At 42.3% G+C, this 15,083-nt stretch overlaps 1 protein-coding gene across 2 annotated transcripts; it reads right to left on the bottom strand.

The window, feature by feature from the left end:
- Positions 1-8,241: 8,241 nt before the first annotated feature.
- On the bottom strand, positions 8,242-13,547 carry LOC144704154 (Copper amine oxidase family protein). Of its 2 annotated transcripts, none has more exons than XM_078576434.1 (12): positions 13,148-13,547; positions 11,848-11,972; positions 11,465-11,770; positions 11,197-11,309; positions 10,779-11,109; positions 10,211-10,426; positions 9,908-10,144; positions 9,654-9,839; positions 9,443-9,583; positions 8,813-9,081; positions 8,655-8,736; positions 8,242-8,446 (listed from the first exon to the last, which is right to left on the bottom strand). In XM_078576434.1, exons 1-12 carry the CDS (start codon positions 13,530-13,532, stop codon positions 8,324-8,326), a joined length of 2,514 nt encoding a protein of 837 aa, XP_078432560.1. In that variant the 5' UTR covers positions 13,533-13,547; the 3' UTR covers positions 8,242-8,323. The 2 variants fall into 2 exon arrangements, with proteins under 2 accessions (XP_078432560.1, XP_078432562.1); XM_078576436.1 differs by having other exon boundaries at positions 11,848-11,957.
- Between the last annotated feature and the right edge of the window lie 1,536 nt (positions 13,548-15,083).

The following is a 15,083-nucleotide window of genomic DNA, read 5'->3' as shown; positions in this document are numbered from 1 at the left end:
AGGCCGCAATTTGTCATGTGACTGTCAAAGCTCCAGACTCTGAACTGCTCATGGTGAAGATTGATTAATCAAGCAGCCTTTCCAGACCTCCAACAGACTTCTGTTGTCGTCAAGGAAGAAGAAATTGAGATCAACTTTTACCCTTCTTTGACTGTAAATGCTGCTTATGAGGCACAACGTGGTGTGAAGAGTGAAGAGCTGGTCTTCTGGACTTTTTTGTAAGAGGATCACACTCACAAGACCAACTGTTGTGACCTTGCAAATAATTTCTGCAAGATCAATGTGAAGACACGACTTCGCCACGTCTGGCTGAATGCACTGGTCGGGGAGGACTTCTGAAGACTGAATATTCTTGAAATCATGAAGAAGAATGTCTCGCATGGGCTTCTTTGGATGAGAATCAAGCTCACTCCCAATCGCAAGGCCAATGCTTTTGGAAGAATATACTGGTTCTAAGGGAGTTACGCCGAACCAAATATCGGTGATTTTTGCAGCAAACAGATCTTTGTCGAGACAAATATCAGTGGTGATTTTTCTTCGAATTTTGGATCCAATTCCAAAGCGCTAATCTTTGCAGCAAAGGTCCTCACCGTGACAAATATCGGTGGAGATTTCTCTTCAAATTTCAGTGAGACGCGAATTCGAGATGTTGAACAAAAATCACAGCAACCGATTTCTCTCCCAAAGCTCCTTCAGATTACTGGCTCCGATACAATGTAAAGTTGCCCAGAGAAGATAGAAGAAGATGTAGAAGAAGGAGAAGAATGAGAATAGAGATAGATCAGATGTAGAGACAAGAACAAGGATTGAAGATCGTTGATCCTTCTTATTAAATCTTTACAAATGGGTTGGTATTTATAGATATTTCTACAATGGATAGTTATAGACAGTTATATATCGAGATCTGTAACTGTCTATTTTAATTAAAGCATAACCGTTAGTTTGTCTCACGGTTTGTTTCTCCTATCTAGATTTAATCCTAACCACTGAATTTAATCCTATCTATATTTAATCCTAACAACTAGATTTGATCCTATATTTAATCCTATCAACCTATTTCTCTTTAACAAGTATAAATACATATTCTCATTTTACCAACTAGTTCCTAAATCCTATTAGTCGAGGTTGATGCTGCCGTGATATTGCACTCGTCTTCATTGCTTTCTTTTCCCTCGTCTCTCTCTCCAACTCGTTTTCTTTTTCTCTCTCTCTCATGTCCTCTCTCACTCTCTCTCTCATGTCCTCTCTCACTCTCTGACTCTCTTACGTCCTCTCGCCCTCTCTCCCTCTCTCCCGCTACTTCTCTAGCCCTCTCTTTCGCTCATTCTCTTCCACTCTCTCCCTGTGGGTCTCTCCCTCGTTCCGGTCTCACGCTCTGTCCTTCCATATCACACCCTCTCCCGCTCTCACTCTCTCCCTCTCATTTTCTTTCTCTCTATCTCTCTCCTACTCTCCCATTCCTCCTCCCTCCCTCTCTCTCTCACCAGCTCTCCCTCTCCTTTTTCAAGGCCCTTCTCTCTCACCCTCTCGCCCTCTCTCTCACCCTCTCTCCTGCTCTCCCTCTCCTCCTCTCTCACCCTCACTTTCTCTCTCCCTCTCTCTGTCAACCTCTCTTCCGCTCGTTCTCTGCTTGCTCGCCCACACTTTGGCTCTCCTTCTCTCCCTCTCTCATTCTCTCTCATACTCTCTCCCTCGAGCCTGCTCCCTCTCCCTCGCGCACTCTCTCCCTACTGAACTCTCTCCGTCTCGCCTGCTCTCTCTCTCTCTCTCTCACTTCCCCTCTCCAGGTCTCCCTCTCACCCTCTCCTCTCTTGCTCTCTCCCTCTTCTACTCTCCTTAACTACTCCCTCTATCCCTCCTTAACTACTCCCTTTTTCTCTCATTCTCTCTCTCTCTTCTCTCTCTCACACACACACAATCTCGCCCTCTCGCTCTCACTGTCTTACTGTCTTCCTCTGGTATTCTCTGTCTTGCACTATCTCATTCTCATTCTCACTCTCTCGATCTCTCCCTCTCACATTCTCACACTCTTACTCTCTAATCATATTCCTCTCTTTCTCTCTCCCTCTCTCTCTCATTATCCAATACTGCTTTGGCTCCGGAGAGAAATAGAGGGAATTTAACATGTAGATGTGGCGAGACGGCCAAGTCAACTTAACATGTAATTGCACATTGATTAGTCAACTTGACCGACCGAAGACCGGACCAGACCGGGATCGGACCGACACTGAGACCGGACCAAACTTCAGGTCTAGGTTTAGGTTTTTGGTAAAACCGGACCGAGACTGGACCGTGTCCTTCCCTATTTACAGCTATCATGTCTCCACCCTCACCAAGACCATTCGACCACCAGATCACCCCCATACCAATTACAGGTCCAATAAACTGTTTCCGAATATTTATTCACACTTCCATAATAATAAGTTGGAAAAACTTTTACAATTCACAACTAGCATCATTTGGCCTTATCAAAGCTCATATCCAAGGGTGCCCCTACTTGTCAAGGACAATGACTTGCTTTTGTGTTGACTTTTGTCCATAAAATAATATTTCACCTCCAAATACTTATATATCATATTGGTACATAAATTATTTCATAGCATCAGAATCTTCTCAAAGCTGGATCTCAAATTTGGGCTATCATCAAATCAGGATCCATGAGGGGGATATTGAGAAGATGGCATTTGTGGCACATTAGCATTATGAGTCTGTGGCGATGCCTTCATGATTTGCTAATGCACCATAAACATTCCAAGTGTTGATAAACCTAATACTCCAACCACACTTGCATAGCTTCATTCTGGTCTTCTTTTAGAATCTATTTTTTTATTGCAAATCAGTCAAACAGCACAAATAGCACATGAACCAAGTTAGGAGAATGATGTAGGAGCACCACCTGCACATAAACCCAAATTTTGTTTTTGAAAATCCTCATCTAGAATATCTAGGCCATAGGATCTCATTAGAGGGAATGGAAATGAATGCAAAAAGGTAGCAGTTTTCACAAAATTTGCCAACTCCTGCAAATCTGGGAGGCACGTGGATTTTTCGGCTTTCAGGGTACTACAAGTTTTAATTTTTTTATTGGGGAACCCTAGTATAGCCTTTTTAAAAGCTCAGGAGATAAATTTTTTTATAGATGAGAGAAGCTCATATCCAACATGAAGTAGATGAGGAGCCTTATTGGAAGAAAATCATATGATGTGCATTGAGCACCACCCCTCTAAGATACTCTATAAAGGGCAGTCATCCCCTCAATGTTACCATAATTGTCACTTTTCTTAATGGGAATACTTAAGGATATCCATTATGGTGTTGTGGGGTGTTTGTTGGATTCTTGGAGGCCTATCATTGGGTAGGCCTGTTTTTTCTCTGAAAAGTGAAGAAACATGACATCAAGGCCTAGAGCAATGTTTCCCACACAGCCACCAGGTCACAAAGGGATGTAACACGGAGAACGCTAGGATCGGTCGGCTCGTGTTACAACACAGTAAAAAGTCAAGATGAAAACTTAAACTGTATAATATGATGATATGCGGTCGTGAGAAAATCAATGAGTGGTTCAACAGTGCTGACAAATTTTAAAGATCAATTAAACCTAGGAGTTCTGACTAATCAAAGTCAGACTCCCAATGCCCCGATAGATCAATTAGATGACTAAGTAATGAGGGGCACCAAGTACCTAGGGACATCCACGTCCTCTATTGTTAGGTCTAGTTATACCACAATTAATCTCTGCCTCTCGACAATAGGTGGCTAGTCATCTTACAATATCTCGTTCCTAGGCAGAGGAACACATACGATGATAGCCCTGAAAGAAATAATTTGACTGCGAGCAAGGGGAAAAGACGAAACCTGGATGGGTCAGAACCCGAAGTCTATGGTGTCGTAGACCAAGTCATGAACACTTATTCGAGGCGAGAGCAGAGCAGTCAGAGGTGACGGTGCAAGTGCGGTGGCACAGGCACACACGGAATGGCAGGCGTGCATGTGGGTGCAAGTGCGCGCGGCAGGCAGCGGCGCGTAGTGGCGCGCAGAGGCAAGGGGGCCTCATGCCGGAGGGCCGCGGGCATGCGAGGTAGAGGAGATGGATGCATGCAAAGCGTGGTGCACACGTAGGACACGGGTGCCTCTTGGACGTGGGATGCACGTGGGGCGCATGGGCACGCGTGGGTATGGGGGCTCGCGGGGCCGCGCAGGCACACAGGCGAGCGGGCGTGCCGGGGGGTGAAAATGCGTGTGTGGGCGTGCGGTGTGCGAGGGCACAGCGTGCATAGGGTGTGCAGGTGCACATGGTGTGGCCACGCAGAGCAGACACAGCGCGCAGTGCATGGGCTCTCAGGCGTGGCGCGCAGAGCTTAGCAGATCGAAGTCGTTAACAGAGGTCAAATGGACAGTGTTAACGGTGATTCAATGGATTCTTGGAGGATAACCTCCAAGAACCTGGTTTCTTGGCAGAGGCAAGCAATCCAAGGTTGCCGGCGAGCGTCATAGACGACGTGCAGGAGGAAACTCCAGAGAGATGTTTCTTGTAGGATAAAGAGAGGGGCGGAGGGTGTTCTTGAAAGGGGTTCAAGAAGTCGCGGCACTAAACGATACGAACGTGGAAAAGGATGGCCTTGAACGGTTGTCTCCAAGGAATGGTGTCATTGTGTAAGGAGAAGCGTCATGGCGTGCAGCTTCCCACAATCTATGCTAGACAACAGTAAAGGTAGCTCCCAAAGGGAGGAGGCAGGAGCCGATTGAGGAAAATCCTTTCAACTTCAATAAACTCCCATGCCCTCCTTGGGCATGCTGTCCCATTATATAGTAGAGGTAGATGCGCAAGGGGGCCGAAACGAGGGGAAACCCGTCTCGTGATGAGGATTCCCCTTAATGTCCAGTACACATAATGAAAATAACAAACACGAGGCCCAAACACCATGGCCCAATCCAAAACATTTCAGAAGATAATTCAAAATAAACAGAAAATAACACCGAAAATGTCAACCATTGCTAGGCCGAGTACTTGAAGTTGCGATCGTGGACGTCGGCTCGGGCTGCTCGGTGTGATTGTTGGCGTCCCTTGCTGCTGGTGGCAAGATGGTCCCCCATCACAGAAGAATTAGGGAAGACATATTCATAGATTCTGGGCCAACCTATTTCAGCCTTTTGGTATTACATCATTGTCATGTTGGATTGTCTTGGCATGTGCAGTATTTCATAAGGGTGCATGAGATTCTCAATGGAGAATATGGCCTATATTAAAAAAAAAGAATACGGAAAATAAATTTAACAAATAGACAGTATACGTAAATACCCCCATTTTGTGGCATCAAGGGGGGATATCGTCTTGAATTCCTCATAGGCCAAACTCCAAATTTCAAATGGACTATAAACAAAAAAGGAGCTCACCATACCATGAAGAAGCAGACATGAGGATTAAGGTAGTCAAACAGGTTTGAATATGTGTTTTTAGAGCTTTGTAGGCCACCAGCCTTGTAAGTGGAGCACATGACTCCCCTAGGCAGCATTGAGCTCAGTCTGGGAAGATGTTGATGGAGAGGGACCAAATGCTTGAGACATTGAAGTCGCACCTCACCCATCATAGACATACGTGACACTTGAAGCAAACAAGATGAGTTAAGATGTGAATTTCTAGGAAGGAGATGTTAAGACACTGAATTGTTGTGGATCAAAAAACACTTCACATTTCAATTCCAAGGACTGAAACCAGATGAAGAGATCAGCAAAAGTCTCTATACATTACTGTTGATCAGCAATTATGATGAGCATACATGAGCGAATGTAAATGAAGAAAACCAGAATTAGAAATCTCCAGTAGGGTTAAATGTGAATATGATGAATGACAAGTGTTGGTCGCATTGGCCTGCCCTCAATAGCAATGAGAAGTGAAACTCGATCAAATCTTGATAATCACAAATTATCATGATATTTTTAGTAATAATTTATGTTCTTATTTTTTAAAAAATGATCTTAAATTCATGTTATTAATGTTGAAATGATTTTTGCTCTTTTTGAATGAATTTCCATTTTTTCTCGATTTTATGGTATTTTAACATAATTTTCTTGCCTTAATTTCATGACCAATATAATTCTTGATAATAAAAAATATCTTGCTATTTTAAGTAATATTTTTATGCTTATTTTTCTTGAAATGATCCTAAATGTATGTTATTTAGGTTTATTCAAATACTTTTAGGGATTTCTTATATTTTTTAAATGGCATTCTGATTTTTCTAGATGTTTTAGTATTGTAATGGAATTTTCTTATGTAAAATTCCTATAGAAAATAATGTTAAAAGTTAAAAATATGATTATCAATTTTTAAAAATATTTTAAATAATTTTTTTGACTATTTTTGCTCCCGAAGTGTGTGCTATGCTGGCATCCTGCCATACTAATCGGAGGAGAGAGAAAATGGATGGCTCAAATTGCTCCAAATTGAAACAATGATAACTAATGATGAAGGAAGAGTTTCAAGCTAAAATTTTGAGGGTAGTTTCATCTTTCCCTCTTGCATCTTCCATCTTGGATCTATAAATAAAACCCACCATCCTTGTCAAAAAAGCATGTTTGGATTGTGTTCCTAATTATGATTGACGGGCTGATTTGCTCATTCAAAATCTTGTTTGGGTCTGTTCTTGCACCACATGGCATGTTGGGCACGTGGCAATGAGGTTAGTGTGTTCTTCATTTTTTTTAAACTCGTGTCTTTGTCCTTTTACCTTGGTTATCATCGCCGATACCCTAGGTTTCACCATCATGTACGTCACCTTCATCTCTGCTGCTCATCACGCATATCTGTTGCAATTAGTGGTGGTATCTCTCTCATGCCCTCTACTCTACTCCACTAACATCCATCGCCACCAATCGCCACCAGGCACTACCAAAGCACTATGAAGGTATTTGAGTAGAATTACTCACTATTTTTGTTCTATAAAATGCGTAATAAAACTATAAATTTATTTTATCAATCTGAATATTTTACAAATTATTTTAGAAAAAATAATTTCTAATTATTAGAAAAAACTTTCTAATTATTTTACAATTATTCTCTCTAGTTTTATTTTATTAATTTAGATTAAATTGCTATAATAAATATTAAAAATAAAAAATAGAAATGAAAGATTAAATTAACTTGTAAAATACTTGCTCCATGTGGATTAGACCCTTCTATGCCCTATGCGTGCAAGGAAAATTAGAAATATCGTTGCATGACCAGAATAATTAAACAACATTTTTAACCCTAATTTCTGGTTCATTAGATCTCTCTCCCATGAGCTGAAACTAGAAGAATCTCAGTCTATTAATACCTACTCAGCTACTCCCCCTCCTATTATTAAACACTAACCTCATTCCCCTTTCATGAGTTTGAACTTGCACATGCACCTTACGACGCATGTGTGGGATTTGGATTATCTTCCTCTTGCATTGATAAGTCCATTGAAGCTAAAGTCTTGTCTTATGAAATCTCTAGCACAACGATCAAGAAGAATCCTGGTCCCAAGTTAACATGGGTCAGCAACTTGTTGACAAGCTGGTCAAAATAGGGGGGAACATTGGTATAATACATGGTCAGATCTACGAGAGATACCATCCCTACGAGGAGACCCAGACTATAACTTTCCAAGGCTCTACTACGTAAAGGCTACGGTCTATACGTTACCCTCTCCACCCATGAGTTTTCCATTTCGACCATATATTTATCACTGAGAGAAGCACATCGTAAAAGCTAGGTCTTCATAAGCAGAGAAGGCCAGAGAAATTCCAAAGAGGATTGTTTTATTCATTTGGTGTACCCGGAGATTTGATCTGGTTTCAGAACTACAGGCAAAATTTCTATTTGAAAATTCCCGAGGATGGTTCTTTGTTCATACCATCACTCAGTTGTCTGCACGATTCCTATGAAAATCTCTGCAATGTTATCTGAATTGATCTTCATCTATAACTTATTAAAGATAAATTTATGGTTGTGTACTAAATGTCATGCATTGACAATCACTGAGATCTGACTTGAAGAGGCTTCAAACTAATATAAAAAAATTAAGATTGACAGTTAGACACAGAAGCTCCCTTGCATTAATGATGACTATTGACTTTAGTTCTTGAAATGTATTTAACGTGAGACTGATCTTGACTTTAGTTCTTAATTTTAACAAGCATGGCCAGGCTGGCTGCCCAACTAGTAAAAGAATAAGAGACAAGGAAAGACAAACACATTGACAGACAGATACCATGTGGAGAGAGAAATGAAAGCATCTAGTATTTTTTATCAGGAGTCCACAGTAATTGAACAGGAAGATGTTAGAGGCTAACCAGGTCAGAGCTTGGCCACTAGCGCCGTTTCAATTGTCTTGGGCGAGCCGTTCTCCTTAATCTCCGTCTCCGCCCCAATGCTGGGCGGCACATCTACCGCCGGAGAGCAATTGAAGAACCCGTGCGGCTGACATTAACCCAAATACGAAACTATCATAAACCAAATCTCATCTCAATTTATGTAGCTTCAGCAAAGATTCTGGGAGCCAATTTAGATCATCAATGTTAAAAGAAATATTCAGAGGAACCTAATCTGGGCCAAAATTTGAATCCAATTAAGTCTTTCGCTTGAGTCGGCAAAGATTAGGGGATCCAACTTAGGTTAATAGCATTACCATGAGCATGAAGCCGATGTGCTCAACAGGCATGACCGGCCAGTCCTCTAAACGCGGAATGTGAGTGACACCGAAGACATACCTGGAGAGGGGGGATTAGATTGATTAATTGTTTGCTATGGATTAAAAAGGAAATGGGTTGGTGGGGACCCACGAACCAGAGGACGACATCGGATTCTTCGAGCGAGCGGTCCTGCTTTACCCATGTGGCGAGGCCCTCGTGAAGTCGAGGATTCTGATTGGGGAACTCACCACCCGGGTACATCTCGCCACGTTTGTAGGCCGTCACCCAGAGGTTGTGCTTCAGAAATGCTGCCCTTCTGAGAAACTTGGCCGTGGGGCCAGCTAGCGGCAGGCAGTTGGACCCGGGCACCAGCTTGTACCCTGTCAGCTGCCCCGTCCGATTTACTGTTCTCGTGTTCCGAATCTGAAAATTATCCAAATTCGGAGAAATTGGAATCATTTGAAACAAAAAAAAAGAAGTTACATTTTTTGGGGAGGCACAGGGCACGGGCATCCAAATTATCATGTAAAAGAAATGGTATTTGTGCCCGAGCAGCTATTTAAGACATAAAAATATAATAGAGACATGGGAATTGTACCATGTAAAAAAAAGAAATCCTGGCAGGTACTAGAAAATTATAAAAAAGAAAGGCTCTCCAGGGGAAATTTTATCCTAATAAAACGATAGATAAAGGGATTCAGAAAAGAAAAAAAAATCATTGCCTAACATAGCATGGGAGCACACAGAAATGAAGAAAATAAAAAGTAAAATGGGGCATCCTTACGATCCAGTGACGGGCAGAGAAAGGACTGCAATCGCGCATGGCCTGCAACTCAGATCTGAGAACCTTCTCCTCGGCATAAAAGGCATTATTATGAATATTATTTTCCCCTGGATCCTCCACCTTGACATTCACCTCCACAACCTAAAAAAATGTGATTAGAACCACAAGAAAACCAATTTTACGGAAAACATAACGTTCTTCACCATCTCACCTGGTTATAGCCCTCGGTGGGCTTGCAGTCCACGGACATGTCCATGCGGGCAACGAAGAAATGCTGGTGCACCGGCGCATACAGCCCCGGCGCGATGGTGGTGCCATACTTCCTTATTTCCCCCTGCTGCAACGCCCCCAAGCTGAGAATCCCAGTAAGTTTAACTTCCGCCTCAATCTTCCCATCCTGCACATGACGGTTAATTCTATCATAATTACGGAAACGTAGACTTGATCGTCAGTTTTTATCATTACCTGGTAAAAGTGCCAGAAGAACCCATACTCGTAGTTGGCCACGGTGCATATGAAGGAGACAGTCAGCCGTCTGGACCGGCGTACCTCAGCCAGGCCGGTTCGCCAGTCCTGGTGCTTCCAGAGGATCCCGTGGTCTTCCTCGTGAAGGCAGACACAGTTCTCAATCGTCTCCACACCGCCGGTAAAGTTGGTGAAATGGGCGTCGAAGTACCGGATATACCCCAGGCAGTCACATCCCTGAAGGAGGAGATGGCAAGGGCATTAGGGTCAATTCAACCTGGATTTGGTCAACATTGACATAACCTTTTTGAGGGAGTGGGCATTCTTGCCAAGTCCGTCTTCTCCCGCGTCAAAGGCGTTCTTGCGGTAGTGCGGGTCGTTGGGGTCACCGTAGGGGACCACCATCTCCACAAAGCTCAGCCGGTGGGCCACAGGCCTTCGCCCTCGGCTGCCATCCACATAGGCCACTGAGTGTATGACCAGACCCTCCCTGGGGGTAAACCCTATTCGAAAATTCCACTGCGAGAATGCCCAGTTTAAAAAATCAGATTACAAATCCAAAATATATACTCCCGTTTTAAAGGTGAAACAGGAAAACAAAAAATATGACAAACCCGTATAGTAGATGTTTCGTAAAATCAATGTTTCAGATCACAGGGATGATTAAAATAGAGAATACGATGAGGAAATTAACCTTTTACGGCACCGTAACCCCTGTTTAAAAAATAAGAAAAATACAAAATTTGAAATACCCAGAAATTTCACCACAACCAAGGTAAAAGAAAATTCAGAAATAAAGTAACAAATAGAAGGATGAAGAAAATAAATAAAGTAAATAAATAAATACTGAAATGGATAATATAGAAATAACCTTTTGCCACTCTACGAAGTTCCCATTGACGCGGAAGCTGGGCCCCTCCGGCTGGAGGATAAGAAGAGGCTTGACGTCGCTTCGGTCAACGCCACCACGCGTCTCTCCTGCAGTGTAGTTCCGTAATGGGTCGGCAGACGGCAAAGGAATGAGCTTTCTATCTTCGAATTCAATCACGACCATGTTTTGCATGTCCACCAGAACATGGATACCCTCCACAGGCCGGGCATACCCATTTTCCAAGGGGCAATCGCTCTCCGTCCTGCAAAAGATGAACGGCTTTGCCAGTCTGCGGCTTGGGGCATCAGCCTCACTGTAATAGCCAACACACCTGACCAAGTCAATGCCCCAGATCAATCGATAGTACAGAAAAAGTTATGGTTCGAGTGCAATTAAAAGGTTTCCGATGTTTAATCACCATGGATCAACCATGACAAGGTCCAGGTCATCGATTCCCCTCTTCTTCATGGCCTCTGCAAACGGAGGGTAGTCCTTGACCACTGCCTCACATTCAGCATATTCTGCTGCGTCCTGGAAGATAAATAAACCAAGTAAAACACCAAATATTTTTTTTTTTTGAAAAGTGATTTAAGGTGGTCACCCGACAAAGCAGTAAAACACCATATATTGACAGAAAAAATGCTGTAAAATGGAACGCGTGATTCCTCAGCTTGTCCTGTACTTACCATGGGAGGTTGAACATCGGGAACCACCTCTGATGAGATAACTTTGCCCCTGTGATGCCCACCTCGTGTGGTTGCATGGACCTCTGAGAGCTCTACAATCCACACGCTGGTTTCATTAGATTGCTTGTTGTAGACAACAAGCCTGGCCTGCCTCGGGGGAAGCCTGGTCGGAATAATGGGTCCTCCTTTGGTTTTTGTCAATAGAGAAGGCTGAAAAGGAGGGAAAAAGTAGGCGTCCGCCAAAGCAACGACGTGCTTTTCTGGTTCCAGCAAGACTACTTCTATGAAGCGCATGCTGTCTCGAACCTGGAAAGAAGAGAGGGAGAGATTGAGAATGGCAAGGACATCAGACCACAGAGATTGGTTAAGGTTAAGGTTGTGACCTCAGGGGTGGCACCGGCTGCCCTAACAGTGGCCACTGCAACTGCGATTTCAGCAGCAGACAGCGGGTCTAATGGGTGGCTTGTTTGGGCACGAGTCATCATTTGAATGGCTGGATTGGTAATCACTAAATCAGACATGGAAAAATATTTAAATTATTAATAAAAGAACCCACAGTAGATGACCCAGACCAAATGTACCAACAGCCGTCAGTTTAACTCGAATATATCAGAAAAAAAATGATTTTAGGACAGGATGAATAAAATAGTCGAGGGAATAGAACATAGAAGTGGCCAGAAATACTCCAAAACCAAAATTCTTAGAACCTTTAAGACAAACGAGCTTAAAATATCTAATAAAGATGGGAAAGCAGTGGAACTTACTTCCATGTTTTTTAGTTTTACACATCACTTGAAGCGTCTTAGAGCCTTTTATTGGTAATTCCAACCAAACCATGATACAAAAATCGCAATGTAAACAGCTAGAAACCATACATTGCATTCTTCAGCTCAATTACTCAAAATATCTAAACATATCAGGGGGAAAAGTCTATGTTCCCCCAGATCACCGTGACTTTCATTTATATGTATTACATCATTTGGGAGCTAAGTTAAGGGGAAAACTTAAATCTCATGGTAGGTTAAGACGTAACAGGCCCCAATGAAGAGTTTGGAACATAAAAACAAGTTTTAATCTGAAAACAATATTAGGCAGTCTTGGAGATTTCATAAAAACGCATAGAATTTGAAATTGAATGTAAATCCGTCATTGGAGAAAGTAATTCAGCCACTTTAACGAATCCGCGAAAAAATATGATATGACTCTGTAATCAAGGAATGCATCCTAATAATCTGCTAAGACTCAACCCAGCTCAAGCCTGTGGCCACAAGGAAGTTGACATCAATCTCCTTTTTAATACGCCTCTAAGACGCTAAGATTTACAAGGTAAGAAGAAAATCCGCGGTAGATTAGAAAGTAATTGGCACCCTTGTATAGTATGGAACTTAATGACGAGAACACATTTTGAAATAAATAGTTGATCATCTTGGAGATCTCATATATAAATAATTCCGTCACTGGAGACAATAATTTAGTCACTTTCAAAAATCAAGTAATGCTTCCTAACCCTCTGTTAACACTCGACCCAGCTCGAGCGTACAATCCCCTCTTGCAATATCCCATCAGGAATCTCCGACACTAGGAAAGAGGCATTACATCCGGCATGCAAGTCAAAAAACGCAACACAACACAAGATTCAGCGAAAATGACATTAAAAATCAAAATAATTGGAAATAAATTCACCTTTCGTCGGAGGCTTGGGAAGAGGCGGATCCTGGACATCAGCGATAGACTCAACTATCGCCGTCGTCACCTTAGACGCCGATCTCTCGTTCCCCAAGCTCCATTCTCGCGTATCTCCATCTCCAACGCTACTGGCCACTCCTGCAGCCTTGACAACGGCCGTAGAGGTCGATCTACAGCACGACGTCGTCTTTTCCGAAGCTGCGGCCATTGCAGAGGGTTGTCGAGCTCGCCGAATCCGTCGTAGTATCTCTTTTCGCTTCCAAAATCTGACATGCAGCAGATCTTGACGAAGAACAGAGCCTCGATCTTCTTCTTCTTCTTCTTGATCTCGAGCCCTCTTCTTCGTTGTTCTTGCCACCAGCTGTAACAACCATGGCGCCATTTTTCCAGCTTAAATAGCCGAAGCTTCGGCCATCCGAGATTTCTGGACCGTCCGATCGGTGGACCACTAAGTGGGCTCGGAAGGTACGAGAAACGCCGGATTGGTGGACCCACCATTGAAGTTATCTTCTTCTTTAGTCCTTGTCTCGTGTTTTATTTGAGTAATGCCATTAGAGCTTTCAAGTTCTGTTTGTTGCATAGCTATTTCTGACCAACTTGGATCTTATGAAAGCCAGCTTTCATCACTTTTTATTATTATTTTAGTGGTAATAAATTAGCAAAATTTCACTAAATTTTGCTCCGAGTTTGTAGGCACGTAGCAAGCGTAAATATCTCAAGTGATACATGGAGTCACTTATACATCCCGAGTACCAAAAGGAAATGCATACGTCAGTCATAATTCATCACTTAGTGAAAAATAAAACTTACCAACATTTTGTTTATATTCCTCATGGCGACAATTTCAAGAGCAGGTTCCTTTATAGAATATTTTGTTTGGTCAGGCTACATTTATTTACCATATTCAGCGTGCTCTTTTTAGACTTGTTCTACATACTTGCAGGAAAAAAGTTATTGTCCACTATTAACTTGACAGAAACATATGAATCTTGAATAAATCATGCTCGCATATGCCCTTCTAAGATGAGATTCCATTTGAAATTAATAATTTTCATATATTAGTTTAGGTTGCCAGTCATCATCATATTTGAATTAGTTCTAAGAATATAGTAGTAGTCCCTCAGAAAATATTTTTCTCAATTTCCATAATATTCTCTGAATCCTCAGTTGCAGATATCATGTCTTTGGTATACTTGTATATCAGTGAGGATTTCTAAAGCTAAGCAGCATTTCAAGAAACATTTCCTTAAAAAATCCTGAAATATGATTAATGGAGTAGTTGGGACAAATATTTAATTCTACTGCTTAAATAATAGAATATACAGATTAAACTAGTCAGTGGCAAGTATTTTCTAAGTGCAAGATTCTTTATTTCTTTCAAACCCGACTACTATATTTTTAAAAAGAGAGAGAAAATGGCAAAGAAAGGCAGAATCAGATATAATATAAAACCGGGAGTTTTGGGGGAAGAAATAAATTTAGGAGGGGGAAACATTGAATACCTTTGGTATTTGAGTGATAATGCCATGTTAAGACAAGAAGATTCCTCTGTGGATGAGGGGGGCATCACTGGCACGTAGAGCCAGCTGACCATTTATGAATGGTTGCTATCGCATCTCCCAGACTGCTGGGAGACCCCACAAGAGAGAGAGAGAGGAGAGAGAGTGAAAAATAGAGAGAGAATGAGAGATAGAGGTGGGGAATAGGGAGGGAGGAGAGAGAGGAAGGGGAATAGAGAGGAGAGAGAGTGAAAAATAGAGAGAGAATGAGAGATAGAGGTGGGGAATAGGGAGGGAGGAGAGAGAGGAAGGGGAATAGAGAGGAGAGAGAGTGAAAAATAGAGAGAGATAGAGGTGGGGAATAGGGAGGGAGGAGAGAGAGGAAGGGGAAGAGAGAGAGAGAGAGTGAAAAATAGAGAGAGATAGAGGTGGGG

Source organism: Wolffia australiana, chromosome 6 (assembly GCF_029677425.1).
Source record: "Wolffia australiana isolate 7733 chromosome 6, ASM2967742v1".
Lineage (NCBI taxonomy): Eukaryota > Viridiplantae > Streptophyta > Magnoliopsida > Alismatales > Araceae > Wolffia > Wolffia australiana.
This window is presented reverse-complemented; position numbering and strand designations above follow the sequence as displayed.

What these genes read in the sequence shown, in the direction of transcription:
- LOC144704154 (XM_078576434.1), bottom strand. Translation starts at nt 13,532, where the DNA reads ATGGCGCCATGGTTGTTACAGCTGGTGGCAAGAACAACGAAGAAGAGG. An exon ending in CCACCGAGGGCTATAACCAG is followed by an intron (nt 9,584 to 9,653) that starts GTGAGATGGTGA and finishes ACATTTTTTTAG; the next exon opens with GTTGTGGAGGTGAATGTCAA. An exon ending in GAATCCGATGTCGTCCTCTG is followed by an intron (nt 8,737 to 8,812) that starts GTTCGTGGGTCC and finishes CCCCCTCTCCAG; the next exon opens with GTATGTCTTCGGTGTCACTC.